The following is a 14,536-nucleotide window of genomic DNA, read 5'->3' as shown; positions in this document are numbered from 1 at the left end:
GAGGTGAAAGAACAACTAAAAAAAGGGTATTATCATCAGACAAGAAGTAATATGTGATACTCTATCATTTCCATTAGATAACGTCTCTGACAGACGCAAAGGCGTATTGATGATTTGTTTTTGGATTTTTTGTTGTAATAAAAGCTTCTTTGTCCAAAAATAAAATTTTAGATGCTTGAAAAAATATTCTGAAGCAATAGAAGGATGATAAAATTTGAAACGAAATAAAAATAAACTTCTCTCAGTCATTTTACAGTAGTATTAAATTTTTTACTACTTTTCCAGACTTCTTATCATTCGTTTATAGATTTTTTATGCAGTTGTCTTATTTTTTTCCTTTTTTTTTTTTTAATTTGACGTTTCTTTTATAGAACTCGACGTGCTACTTGCCTCATTCCTCCCTGATGCGTTTCTCTACTAACTCGTTTGTGCTAATCGAGTACCAGCGAATGTTTTTCGATCAAGAGTCAGGAAATAAAAGGATTGTTTCTAGCTTAGTAAAACGTGAATGGAATTATGCTTGATGATGAAAATTATCCTTGCTAAAAGTGTAATCAATTTTCACCTTTAGTTCATTTTAGCTTCAGGCGATTTATATGTAGATACTAAACTTTATACCATACTGATTAATAATAAATATTTTGTGATAAATAATTCTCACTATAATCTTTTACTAAAAAAAAATATTATCAATTATGTGTTCATTTACTTGATTAGAATTACACTTCTTGAAAAAAAATTAATTGCATAATTTTTATGACTGTTTCAAAGAATTGAATCAATTTATTTGATTATTCGAGATTTTTTCCATCTCCAATCATTAATAAAGGATGCTTTGATTCTATACTCGAATAAATCAACGAAAAAAAACAAAAGCTATTTAACTTTTATATTTCATCAATGATCTAGACCTGAATTCTTAGCATAACAGACAGTGACTGTAGACTAAAATTTATCTACTATGTATGTAAATAAAATAATCCACTCTCGCTCACACATGTAGGAAGTCTCAGTATGGTAAAAGAGTCTACTTATATTAATACTATGAGCTTACGTCAGGTAATTTATCCCTCAGAGTAACAGGATCTTGGCCCCATTCGAGTTATTCTGAGGTACGCACATTTCCCTGGCAATCCTCATCTATGTGTTTCCGCTTTAGAGTACGCACAATCTTATCAAGAAAATTGGTGAAGGTGAAAGATTACAGTACAAGTTTCTATTATCAGCATCATGCTCGTTAAAATACTTTACTGCTACATTAAGAAGATACTACGCAATGTTCCATCTGATTAACTCAATGTAAAGTTAAGTAGAATTAATAATGTGTTACTATTATCGGTTTATATATCGATATTCAGCATTGCATTAAAGGTTCTCGGAATTTCTACAGAAATGAATATTCCAAAAATCTACATAATTAGATCGACTTTTTGTTCTGAGAACTCGTCGTCAATGTTTATTGAATTCGTTAGCGGATGATGATTATTAATATGCTATCTTCCCTTTATAACAATATTTTAGAAAAAAAGTATTACACAATTTCGAATAGAATATTACTTCCTTCTTTTTTTTTTTGTTTCATTTTATAATCAATTTTTATTTTAAACAATGAGTTATTAGTGAAGAAAATGTCTCATCTGTAACCAAGAGAATTAAATAAATATTAATCATATTCTTATCTAACTATTGATGTTAGGGAATATTCATTTAGTGTCTTTTTAAATGAGTGTCATGTTAATTACTGACTGTTATTAATTAATTGTTCTATAATTTATAATGATTTATTTCACTTGAATAAAATGTAATCGGTTAACTTTTCTATTATTCATACAAAGTGTAATTATATCTTTGTAAAAAAATTTTTTGATGAGATTTTCGAACCACGTCATCATAATTATGTTACGTTTTGTATTAGGTCAGAGTTTAATGATAATAATTGGTATTTATTGTACATTTGTCGAATATAAATTTGAATAAATAAACGACTGTTGATCCTTCTATTGACGTAAAAGTTTCAGTAAATAATTTTTTCTTTATCGTTTTTGCATTCATTAACAAATTGTTGAATTATAGATCTCGAAAATGATGATTATTGGTTCCTGGTGGTGACGAATTGTTTTCAGTTTAGATATTCTTTCTTGTCATTAACTAGTTATTAATGTTTCCATGTACCTGTCAACATAATAGGATATAACATTGAAAATCATCAATAAAAACTTGAACAAACAAAAGTTCATCAGTATTCTTTTCCTGTTGCGTATTCCGATTCTTTTTTTCGATGGTACCAAGTCATCTCAGTTCATTGTCAGTCGACGAAAAAATTCAACTTTGTTACGTAAAGCTTTTGCAAGAACCAATCCTTTGGTTTTAACCACCAATTGTTTGAAGAGTCGGCAAAGTTCTTTTCATCATTGTCAAAACTGTCAATATTAAAATCTAATAGACATCAATGTTCAAAGTTTAATTTATGTCATATCGTTTTTTTCTAACAGACAATGTAAATAATGACAAATGTTTTTCACAAAAGATCATGTTTATTTTATGTATTAAAATAATTATAATAGTTATTTTAATCACACTCTAGCCTTGCTGATAATTTAATTATTTATAGCTGTCGATAGAAAAATCATCTTGTAAATCATCCAACATAAAAGTCATTAGTAAATATTGTTTGTCATTTATTTTAAATTACTTCATAATTTTAACTTACTATATCTGTTATTTTATATATTTATTTTCTCATCAGATGTAAACTTTGTTTACTACTCTACGATTAACTGATTACAAGCTTGAATGGTATTATTTAAACCATTCATCTGCTTTAGAATTTTGCAAAATGTCAAGTCATTTAACAATTTAAATCTCTAAATTTCTAGGTCGAAAAATGAATGATTGATTTCAATAAACATCTGGATAACGTTATTTTCCACTTGTATATAAATATTTATTAATTTTTCCTTACTACTGAATCATATGAATGAAAAAATTAGATTTTGCATTTATAAATTATAAACTATGATATTTATCTTAATCAAGGACATAAGACCATTATTTCATGAAAATCATGTTATTAATCTTTGAAAAATCATATTGTTCATTAAAAAAATCATCATGACATTTTTATGTATTTTATAATTTATTCGTTCTTCATTGAAGAAAATTTATTTATCAATTTAAAATTTTTTAGAAAGTACTTCAACCAGTCAGTGCCACCTGCAGGTATACTGTTTCACTGGGATTCCCAATGTTTGCATTAAACAAATTTATGAAGATAACATTCTCGCTGATACTGCAGAATTCTTCTTTCCAAATGTTTTATTTATTTAAATGAAGTATGTACTTTATATTTAATCACATAATTAAATAGGAAAATAATAATTTTTTTATCAAACAAAAATTTTGTCAAAAAACGATAATAAATAAAGCAATTTTTAACTATTCATTATATGGCTATTTTTTTATATTTTTCAGAAATATTTTTCTTCAGTGCCATTGAAAAATTACATGAGCTATGATCAGATAAATGGAAACAACTGAAATTGTGCTCAACATAACTGGAAATCCTACTCTACAAAAACACATTTAATTAACTTATTTATCTTTGAATCATCAAGTGGAATATTTTGAAAAGAAAGAATAATTACTTGAAATATTGCATAAATGTAAATCGATATCCATGTTGTTCAGCAACTCCAGCACAAACAACATTAGCAGAAGCTCCAATTAAAGTAGCGTTACCTGAAAAAAAGGTAAAAGGTCTCTTAATCAGTAAAACAATATAAACTCATGATATATCTCATGGTAGTAATAAAATTACAGTTGTTAAAGAGATTATAATCACTTATCATTGGCATGATAAAAATCTTACAATAGCGATTGATGCTATCATCAACGTCATTACATCATTGAATCTCGAAATTTCTATAATCACGAGCTTTCTCTTACCTCCCATACAAGCACCAAAGGCCAAGGCCCAAACCAAGGGTTGAAGAGGCAATCCAAGTTCATCATTTTTTGATAGATTGATTACAAGTCTTATCATCATGGTTGTTAAAGGAACATTATCAACAAGAGCACTTGCTAATGCTGATACCCATAGAACAAGAAGAATTGCAGTAGCAAGTCTAGACTCCTCATTAACTGACAAAATAACCCATTCAGTTTGCTTTCCAATCCAAGCAATCAATCCCATTCGTGAAAGCGCCTAAAATATGACTAAATATTTACTCGAACGGTTCTCCAGTAGTGTAAGAGGTCAACGAACAGATAAGCAAAAAAACATGTAGAATAATATTCTAAGAAATTAAAATAAAATAAATCCAGTCTGACCTCCATAAGGATAAACAAGGCCGCAAAGAATATCAAGGTACTCCACTCTACACGTGCCAATATGCCGTCAAAATCCTTTGTATCAGCTGAAATGAGAAGAAGAAAAACACCTAACAAGGTCGTCCAGCCCAGAGACAAGTTTACATATGGCAAATGATGTAGAAAGAACAGTGTAATGATAAACATCAGAGCCAAACTACATTTTACTAATAACCATTTGTCTCGAATAGGATACTAAAAAAATGACAGAATATATTTATATACTTTTTTTTTCATCATCTAAATAGATACTTAATATGGTTATTATTTATTGAACTTACTCTTTCTTGTAATTCTTCAAGTGTCATTTTGTACTTTGCTATCTGTCCATGATGATTTGTCAATTTATTTGATAATGAAGTATACAATCTTTGTACTTTCTTAAGAAGAATTTCACGAACAAGCTTTTCTTCTCGACTATAATTTGACAAACTTGATGCTGCTCTCTGCCAAATAGCTATTTCGTGCCTCAACTCTTGAACGTCTTGAGGTTCATCATATCCTAAATCTTTAGGATCTCGAAAATAAAACCGTAGCTGAACACAAGCTACTAGAAATGCAAGAATAACTCCCATAGACATATGAAGTAAAAATGTGTTAAAATTAATACCCTGAAAATTTTTACAAATATTACTAACATTTCTCGAATAATTTTAATAAAATTTAAAAAAAAAACTATATTTTACCGCATTAATTACGTTATAATTAGATGTGATTATAACGTTTGGGGGATCTCCAACAGGTGTCAGAGTTCCTCCGATATTCGAGGAAATGACGGTGGTGATGAGAATGGGGACTGGGTTTATTTCCATGACTTCACAAAGCCTGATGGTCACAGGGGTCATCAAAAGGACCATGGTTGTATTGTCCAAAAAAGAAGACATAATAGCAGTGAAGAAACAGAGAATAAAAATTAACGGCCACATTTTTCCACCGGTTATCTGTGAGTGATTAATAGCATATTTTATTCATTTTTTTTGATGGATTATTTGACATTAATCATATTTAACTAATCAGCTTAATACTTGGTCAGGGTAATTATTATAAAAAATATCTAAAAAAAAACATTTAAAAATTACTTTATAAGCTATCACTGCCAAGTAATCGAAAATTCCTGTTTCTCCAAATAATGCCACAAGAATCATCATTGAAAACAGGAGTAAAATAGTATCAATGTCAATCCATGATACTATTTCTGTTGTCGTAGGACGCTAAAAAAATGTTTACTAAATCAAAAAACTATTTAAAAAAAGTTTTATTGATTATAATGATTATTGTTAGCGTTATAAAAGATGATTTCAAGCAAATTTACTTGATTACACAAAGCTAAAATTCCAAGAGACATTGTGGATGCAATTATGGCTGCAAAAGCTCGATGAATGACGTCGAAAATAATTAATATGTATAATCCAATGAGAACTATTGTTCCATAAAATATGCCATCATTCTGGTTGATTGGAGATAAATCATAAATAATGGAAACAGGAAAACTCTTCTGTAAATTTGTTTTTAAATTTACAGAAATGGTGATGTTTGTTTGATTATTAAGGCTGTAATTTACGTCGAAGGTTTTCTGTTGTTTTTGAACAGATGTCAGATTTAGCTCTGGAGAAGAAATAGATATGATCCACGGTGTCGATAAGATCTGTAAAGAATTATTTTTTCAATTTTATCATCACCCAGATGAGTAAGAAACAAATTAAAATGCGAATTTGATGTTAATAAATAATACTACTTGCGCACTAGTATTGTCCATGTTGTTCATTTTATCTTTTTCAATCAACTCAAGCCAGATAGTAAGGCTGGATGATGACAAATTAGCATTAGTATGATCTGTTTGCGTGGGAGATATAAATGGACCCTCAAGTTCCAGAGAAACTTGATTACTTATTAGCTGTTCAGCGATCACAAATTCTGAAGTGAGTTAAGGAAAAAATATGACATATGTATAATATTTCATATGAGAAATAGTATACGAATGTGCTCAAGAAAAGCAAATATTAGATGAGAATGAAAGGATACTGTGTACTTGAGAACTTGACACTGATAGCATATGCATCACACTGTGTTTTTCATTCTTGATCATTAACAGTAACTAAAAATAAACATGATTGTTTATTATTATTATCATTATTATTTTATTTATTAAAATTTTTTAATAGAATTTCTAACTTACTGTAAATGTTGCCCAGCAACAAATAAGAAATATTAATTTGCAATATCGAAAGAATGATTTCTGTATGAAAATATTGGACCTTTCATGATGAATAGTTCCATATTCTGTAGATTTTCGTACACTGCAAAAATCAAATTCCTTTTCCAATTAATTTTCTACGATCTAATATATAAGTAAATAAGTCATACTTGAAGTAACTCACTGGGAATATGGAGTTTTATTAATTAAAGGCATCTTTAAAATCACTTTATCACTAATCACAGCATTTAAATTGTTACTATTATTAATATTTAAAATCATATTATGAACATCTTGATGAATATTAATCAGTTTAGGTCTCAGACGTATATCGTCAGGAAGTTGACTTCATATTTATAAAAATTCTTTTGAAGTGGTTGAAAAAATAATGCTTATAGAAGATATAATAATGTATTACTATTATTATTCAATAAATTCACTTGTATTCGCCTGAGGTACTTAGGAGTCTCTAGATCTGTTTCATCTTCACTTGTGTCGACTAGAAAAGACATCTGAAATTAATTGATGAATTATAAATGCAAATCAGACACAGTAAAAATATGTCAACTGATCAATATTATTATTTTTTATTTCTTATAAGAAGTTATTTTAAATATAGATTCTAATTGGAAAAATATATAATATTATTATAATTTTTTGATATTGAATCAATCTGGTGGACCGATCAAAAAACAAGTGATAAAAAGATTTAACAATGAAGGCCGTGATGATTAAATATTTTTATCGATTAATTGATCTTCATTTTTTATTAATTTTTTGTAGTTACAGAGTGATTTATAAAATCTTCAAGATTTTTAAATCTGCTACTTCTTGATCAAAGAACTTTTTCGTTGAATAACAATTTATAAAAAAAATTTCAGTAAATAAAAACATGAGAACAGACGAAGAAAAACAATGATGTTTTTTGTTTTCATTTGAAGTCAACGAATAATATTTTTTTCATAATTTTATCAGTGGACTATACGAAATCAGTTGAATATCTGATCTGTACTGTTATTCTATTTAAAATTTTTATAATTAAATTATTTCTTTTCTATTACTATTCTAACGAATGCATTTCTCTTGATCCTGGAACTCAAATGGATGTAACCATTAAATTCTAATTAAACTAAAAATTTATAATAAATAATGATTATTAATCAACATTTATTGTTTACAGGTTTATATTTTAATATCGAATCTAGACACATTTATAATTCGATAACATTACACAGATTAATCCGGCCATTAAGTCCACAAGCATACGTGACTTATGAAAGCAAATTTATCCACGAAATATCTGGATAGTCATAAATTATCAGTAAAGAATATAAAACATAAATAATATTTCTGAATTTATAAATACCCTAACAAATCTGACAAAAAAGTTTGCAAAAAAAAAATTAGGAAATTCTGAAATAATAAATATTACATAAACATAATTCGTAGAACACACGTGTTGACCCTGACTTATGACATTATTTTATCAATTAAAAAATTTAATCACTACTCTATTTTGGATAATGAATACTTTTTTTTTAAAGCAGTAATAATTACAGTGAAAGTATTGATCAGATATAATTGCAGAATTTTCTATTATTATTCATTTAGTCAATGTAATTGATAAATTGCATCAATCAATGCACTCAATCTCATAGTGATTCATCATTTGATAAATATTTTTTCGAGGTTTTATTTGTTAATTAAAATATCATCTTGAGACGTCGATGATTTCTAAGATACGCTTTAAATAGTCGATTAAATCATCTTTTTAATTGTTATCGATACAATTTAATCATAATTACCTTTTTTGTAATATCGATCATTTTTCTAGCATCTTCTTTCACATTTATGATCAATAAAACAAAAAAAACATGTTAATTAATTAATTTATCATTATTAATTAGCGGAGTTGTTTTTTTTCTGTTTTTTACATAATTAACATTATTGAATTTTTATGACCATATTTTTTATTATACTGAAAATAAATTTAGTTTGAATTATTTACCATTTTATTTTCAAATTTCTGTTATGTCTTGTATAAACAAGAAAAGATAAGTGATGCTGTTGGTACTCTCATCAATTCTCTTGGGTTTTTAAGTTTAAAAGGGTATCTATTAATACGATAATAATATTAAATATTTAAAGTTTATAATGTACATTTTATTAACGGGAAAATCCCATGATACTTACCAAGAAGAGTGGAATATATTATTTATTTAATTGTGGAAATGTAGATCATAGTCTAAATAATAGTTAAATAGACATTATAAGTCATATGCAAAATCTTATCACTGTTACATTTGTTGTTTGTCTTGCAAATCTGCCTCAGGTAAATAAAAAATGTTAGTTTAATCTAATTAGTCTTTTTATAAATAATTATTAAAATTTTATATTGTATATTTAACAACCTTAATCTCATACATGATTTGCAAAAAATGTATTATCAACTAATTGATCTAAAAGATGACTAAAAGTATACATTTTTACACATTTATCCTTTTATGTTGCGAACTAAAAATAAAGACAACTTGGCACAGCCAATATTGACACAATCAAGAGTCATTTGAAAAAATTCTACGAAAGATTATTCACTGGATAACAAGATAATAGTGGTTTCCTTGAGTATTGACTATTGACTCTTAAAATTTATCTTAACAGCGATTGGCTGACTCCCCCACATTAACTGCCAATTTCACCAGTATTTAATTACCCGACTCCGACTGCAATCATCATTCAGATCAAGTGAACAGTTGAAGAAGCAACTGAAAAAAATAAAATAAGTCAAGTTATTAAATTTTATAACTCCACAAATCAAGATGTTTGCAAAAACTGCTGTACTTTTCACTATTGCTACTGGTAAGCATCATTAATTTTTTTAATAATTTATCAAAACTGGTATTTGATAATAAATTTTAGAAATAAAATAAATATGAAATCAATCATTTTTTTTGCAGTCCTAATTGTTGGAGTATACTCAGCAAGTATTAGCAATGATGATTATATCGTTGTTGATGAAGCTCCTGAAAGGTGTGAAGTTGGAAGGAAGTACAAAGTAGATTGTAATACCTGTACTTGTTATGAAGAAACTTCTCTTGCTTGCACAAGGATGAAGTGTGTTCACCCTCCAGAAAAGAGATCTGTATCAGATGATGTTCCTCAAGAGCCATGGGGTCGTAAGTATCTATTTTGATACTATTGTTCAATTTGCAATGAATACATTTTTATATTAACTTATGTGTAATTTATTTTGTTTAAAAGTATAACTAATTCATGACATATCATTGAACTTTGTTAACAGCTCTATGGGTTCCCGGAACTCCTTGTGAACCTCGTCAACGATTCTACAGCGAGTGCAACAGTTGTTTATGTACTCCTGATGGAAGAAATGCTGTTTGTACAATGAAAGCTTGCTTCCGACCTTCAGTGTCTGCGTAGATAACAGTTTTTATAAAATCAAAAATTTTTTAATAACAATCAATAGTGATTGATATAATGATAAATATTATTTATTTATTAATTGTTAAATATAAAACTTCTCATTTTGAATATTTTTCGCAAATTTAAATTTTTTTTATGCTGTAATGAATATAAATTATTTTATATTTATAATTGTATTTTTTATAGTTGATAAATAAACTTTAATCAACAATAATACTCTGTTTAAAATTAAACCTTCCTTTTAAAAAAACTGTAAAAGGTGTAAACAATTTTTTACTTTATAAAAGAAATTAATTTTTAATTTCAAATAGTGCGCTCTTTTTAATTAAAGTTTTAGTACTTATATAAAGCGCTGGCATCGTTTCCCCCACTATCGATTGTTGCGACGGTAGCGCCAAGTTGACTGTTGTAAACTACGATTCGAATTTTCAAGTTTGTGCATGACGCTAACGGTCAGCGATGCTCTTGATTGTCTATTGTGTTAACAGTTTGGATTTTCGTAGAAGATTTCGTTATTTTCTTGACTTATTTATTGACTAATAACAAATAACAATAGAATAAAATATTTTAGTTAACTTGGTAAGTGATCTCTTTTATATAATCTACTCAATAATTAATAAATAGTGTTGTTCATGGTATCTTGGGTTATGCTGTCAAAGAAACATCATTAAAAAGACGTTTATTTTTCAGAGTTTTTATCTTAGTGTCACGATGGTGTTAAATAAACGAGATTTAGAAAAAGCTTTTTCACCTAACAAAGTTAAAAGACTTGTTAAAAGACCTGGAATAAATCCAGCTAAGCCAAGCACAAGTGGAAGTACATCAATGGTGCTTAGTGATGATGATCAGACAAGTATTAAAGTTGTAGTAAGAATTAGACCGCCAAACGAAAAAGAACAACAAGAAAATTTCCGAAATGTTATCAAAACAGTTGATACAAAAATGTTAATCTTTGATCCAAAAGAAGAGGAAAATCCTTTTTTTTATCGAGGCATCCAGCAAAGGGGTAGAGATCTTTTGAAAAAACAAAACAAGGAACTTCAATTTATGTTTGATCGTGTATTTGATATGACTGCCTCTAATGCAGAGATTTTTGATGGGACAACGAAAGAAATAATTTCAGACTTACTTGAAGGATATAATTGTTCAGTGTTTGCATATGGAGCAACAGGAGCTGGTAAAACTCACACGATGCTAGGAAAAGATGATGATCCAGGGATTACCTTTCGGACTATGGCAGAATTATTTACTCAAATTGAAGAACAAAGTGAACATCGAGACTTTAATCTTGGTGTAACTTATTTAGAAATTTACAATGAAAATGTTCAAGATTTATTAAATAAAAGTGGTCCTTTAGCATTGAGAGAAGATGGTAGATCAAGTGTTATCGTTGCTGGATTAAAAATAAAAACAATTAACAGTTCTGATGAACTTTTATCACTTCTTGCATACGGAAATAAAAATCGAACACAGCATCCAACTGATGCTAATGCTGAAAGTAGTCGTAGTCATGCTGTTTTTCAAGTTTACATCAACATTACCAATAAATTAGATGGTCAAGTTAAACAGGTAAAACTTTCTATGATTGATTTAGCTGGATCTGAAAGAGCTTCGGCCACGGGATGTAAAGGTGCAAGACTTAAAGAAGGTGCGAATATTAATAAATCTTTGCTCGCACTTGGCAATTGTATAAATAAGCTTGCAGAAGGTATTAAACATATTCCATACAGAGACTCCAAATTAACTCGTCTATTAAAAGATTCTCTGGGTGGTAATTGTCGAACAGTTATGATTGCTAATATTGGACCATCAAGTTTGACTTATGAAGATACTTATAATACTCTTCGATATGCTAATAGAGCTAAGAAAATTAAGACTCACATGAAAAAAAATATTATATCATGCGAAATGCATGTTACAGGGTATATCAAGCTTGTGGAAGAGCAAAAGAAAGAAATAAATTTATTAAAGCAAAAATTAGCTGCAATCGAAGGAAAATCAACGCCGAAAAAATCATCAGAATCTGAAAATGAAGAAATGAAAAAAGAAATAAAAGAATTGAAGGAGAAAATGATTGAATTACTAGAAAGAAAACGATCATTAAATGAGAAAATTCTTGTACTACAGAGTAGTGATAAAATTCTTTGCTGTAGAATTCAACATAAACTTGCGGCTGATAAACGTTTACAAAATCTAACAATGAACGTTGATTTAATAATTGAAGAACAAAATGCAAGCGGGAAATCACGGGTCAATAAATCTCTTCTTCATTTTAAACGACAACGAGACATTGTTAAAACACAAATGGTCCAAGTTTGGAATGAACTTCAAGAAGTTGAGCAAAATATCAATACTCTTAATAATGAAATAAGGACAAAAGGTTTTGTAGATAAATTAATAGATACGTGTGCATATCAAAAAAGTCTTTTGGATTGTCTACGATCTCAACAGCAATATGAACATGCGAGGAAAGTTTGCAGTCTTCAACTTTGTGAATTAGAGTCACTGGAGACGATTAATAAAATGACAAGCAGCACCTTGCAATCATACTACAATATGATGAGAGGCTATGGAACAATGACAGATAAAATGAAAGCTGAATTCAAACACTTAGTAAAGTCTTTGGAAGGAGTTAGGAATATTAAATGGGCTGATGCCGATTTAGGAAATTCTCAAGATTCCTATAGTCTTACATGTCTATCCATTGATCAACTGTTGGATCCAATAAACAATGAAATGCCAATACATTCTGCTTCCTATTTAGATGAAGATGGAGGGCCAATTTCACCAAATTCTGGGAACAACATTGTGGATAAAACTTTCAATACTTCACCCAGCAGTGATCTTTCTAAAACAGAAGTTCTCGATTCGACAATTACTTTTAGTGATCAGGATTCACCTACAGTCAATGTCACCATGGAATTAAATGGAAGTACAGGCATAGATGTAGCTAAACTAAATAATACATTCAGTTTAATAGAAAATAAATCAAAGAAAAGAGTTTTGAATGATAAATCAGCTATCGGAAGCAAACCTCCAGCTAAACAGCCGCGACGAATTTCTCCTAAAACGAAAACTACCTTAACTCACACTAATGGCATCGCTGGAAAAGAGAATAAAAGCACACAAAGACATATTACATCTATGACTGCTAAAAGTGTTTCGATTATAAATAAATTGAAGACTGATCGATCCAAACCCGTACCACAATTATCAACAGCTAATTTAGATCCTCCATTAAACACTTCTGATTCATTAAAAGCTGTAAGAAGTAAAGAAAGACGTGGAATAAGTGCATCTCATCCGTACCAAAAAAATGTTAAACCGAAGTAAGTTCAATGTATCGAAGAATCTCAAGTTATAACAAAAATCTTTTTTTTCAATTTTCTTTTTATAATATTAATTTATTAATAAATGCTCTTTTAAAGTTTTGATAATAATCATATACTAAAAATGTTACCATGAGAATGTGATTAATTAATAAGCTGCTATCATAACAATAAGAAGCATTGAAAATATATTTTTGATGATAAACCAGGCGTAAATTTATATTTGTACGCTTGAAAAATGAATATATTATTATAATAGAATCTGGAAAATTCCGAAGTGACCAGTTTCTTTTGTTAGTATTGTGTTTTTTCTTTTGTACTTAATAAGATTATGTATTTCAGGGTAAATTCGACATCGAATACATCGCGAGTTCCTTGGTAAACATTTAGAGGCTAAGTTTAATAATATTTTTTAACATTCATAACAATTTAAATATATTTTATATCAATTATTTACAAATGATTATTAACATTAATGGTAAGAACAAACTTTTTTTGATATCGAGTTGACTATAATTATAAAATGAATAAACAAAAAGATATTTTAAATAAAATTGTAAAAATAGATTTAGAGAATTGTTGATACAATGAACAAGTATTTCAAAAATGTAACTGCCATGACAATTTTTTTTAGCTAATTTGGATTGTTAATTACAAAATTAATATTATTGAGAAAACTACAATTCGAATCAGTTTAAACTTAATTAGTCTGACAAAATATCAAAACGACGCTGAAAATGACCAAACTATTTGGAGTACATAAAAAATTTAATAAGTACTATACTTTTATTGCTAAAGAGATAATATTTTTATACTGTGTACAATAAATACTATTTGTCGCACAAAAAAATTTAATAATTTATTAATTAAGTTTCAAAGAAACATAATTATAAATTATATATTAATCGAGACCAATAAATAATTTTAATACAATATTATTAAATATTTTAATTTTGACAGAAGTGACAATTTTGTGAATTTTTTGTTGTTAAATTATTAATTATTTCACTCCTTAATGTGTTATAATACATTTATTATGCACCTTTTTATGTAAACTAATAAAAAAAAAAATTTATATATAACAAATTATTATTTTTATATGTTAAATATTAACTAACAAATATCCACATGTATTTAAAATTTTCCCTTACCAACAAATGGTAATAAATGAATATCATTTTTATTACAAGATGGCGTTTATGGC

General features: G+C 28.0%; 3 protein-coding genes across 11 annotated transcripts; 2 read left to right on the top strand and 1 right to left on the bottom strand.

Moving 5' to 3' along the window:
- Positions 1 to 2,591: 2,591 nt before the first annotated feature.
- Positions 2,592 to 9,110, bottom strand: hoe1 (hoepel1). Of its 9 annotated transcripts, XM_035091363.1 has the most exons (16): positions 8,974 to 9,110; positions 8,756 to 8,885; positions 8,571 to 8,676; positions 8,368 to 8,399; positions 6,747 to 7,074; positions 6,545 to 6,665; positions 6,391 to 6,463; positions 6,104 to 6,282; positions 5,681 to 6,013; positions 5,448 to 5,579; positions 5,055 to 5,309; positions 4,650 to 4,979; positions 4,330 to 4,563; positions 3,946 to 4,204; positions 3,645 to 3,738; positions 2,592 to 3,563 (listed from the first exon to the last, which is right to left on the bottom strand). In XM_035091363.1, the coding sequence occupies exons 5-16, from the start codon at positions 6,842 to 6,844 to the stop codon at positions 3,443 to 3,445; spliced, it is 2,229 nt and encodes a 742-aa protein (XP_034947254.1). In that variant the 5' UTR covers positions 6,845 to 7,074; positions 8,368 to 8,399; positions 8,571 to 8,676; positions 8,756 to 8,885; positions 8,974 to 9,110; the 3' UTR covers positions 2,592 to 3,442. The 9 variants fall into 9 exon arrangements, with proteins under 9 accessions (XP_034947254.1, XP_034947253.1, XP_034947256.1 ...); XM_035091362.1 differs by lacking the exon at positions 8,368 to 8,399; XM_035091365.1 differs by lacking the exon at positions 8,368 to 8,399 and having other exon boundaries at positions 6,747 to 7,061.
- A 171-nt stretch (positions 9,111 to 9,281) lies between these two features.
- On the top strand, positions 9,282 to 10,113 carry LOC118071898 (serine protease inhibitor I/II-like). The gene is made up of 3 exons (XM_035091379.1): positions 9,282 to 9,421; positions 9,520 to 9,738; positions 9,864 to 10,113. The coding sequence occupies exons 1-3, from the start codon at positions 9,382 to 9,384 to the stop codon at positions 9,998 to 10,000; spliced, it is 396 nt and encodes a 131-aa protein (XP_034947270.1). The 5' UTR covers positions 9,282 to 9,381; the 3' UTR covers positions 10,001 to 10,113.
- A 328-nt stretch (positions 10,114 to 10,441) lies between these two features.
- Positions 10,442 to 13,768, top strand: LOC118071854 (kinesin-like protein KIF18A). The gene is made up of 3 exons (XM_035091306.1): positions 10,442 to 10,582; positions 10,694 to 13,332; positions 13,675 to 13,768. Exons 2-3 carry the CDS (start codon positions 10,715 to 10,717, stop codon positions 13,712 to 13,714), a joined length of 2,658 nt encoding a protein of 885 aa, XP_034947197.1. The 5' UTR covers positions 10,442 to 10,582; positions 10,694 to 10,714; the 3' UTR covers positions 13,715 to 13,768.
- Positions 13,769 to 14,536: the final 768 nt, after the last annotated feature.

This window comes from Chelonus insularis, unplaced genomic scaffold (assembly GCF_013357705.1).
Source record: "Chelonus insularis isolate UGA/USDA-ARS -01 unplaced genomic scaffold, ASM1335770v1 contig_88_pilon, whole genome shotgun sequence".
In the NCBI taxonomy this organism is placed as follows: Eukaryota; Metazoa; Arthropoda; class Insecta; order Hymenoptera; family Braconidae; genus Chelonus; species Chelonus insularis.
Note: the sequence above shows the minus strand (reverse complement) of the source record. Positions and strands in the feature narration are given on the sequence as shown.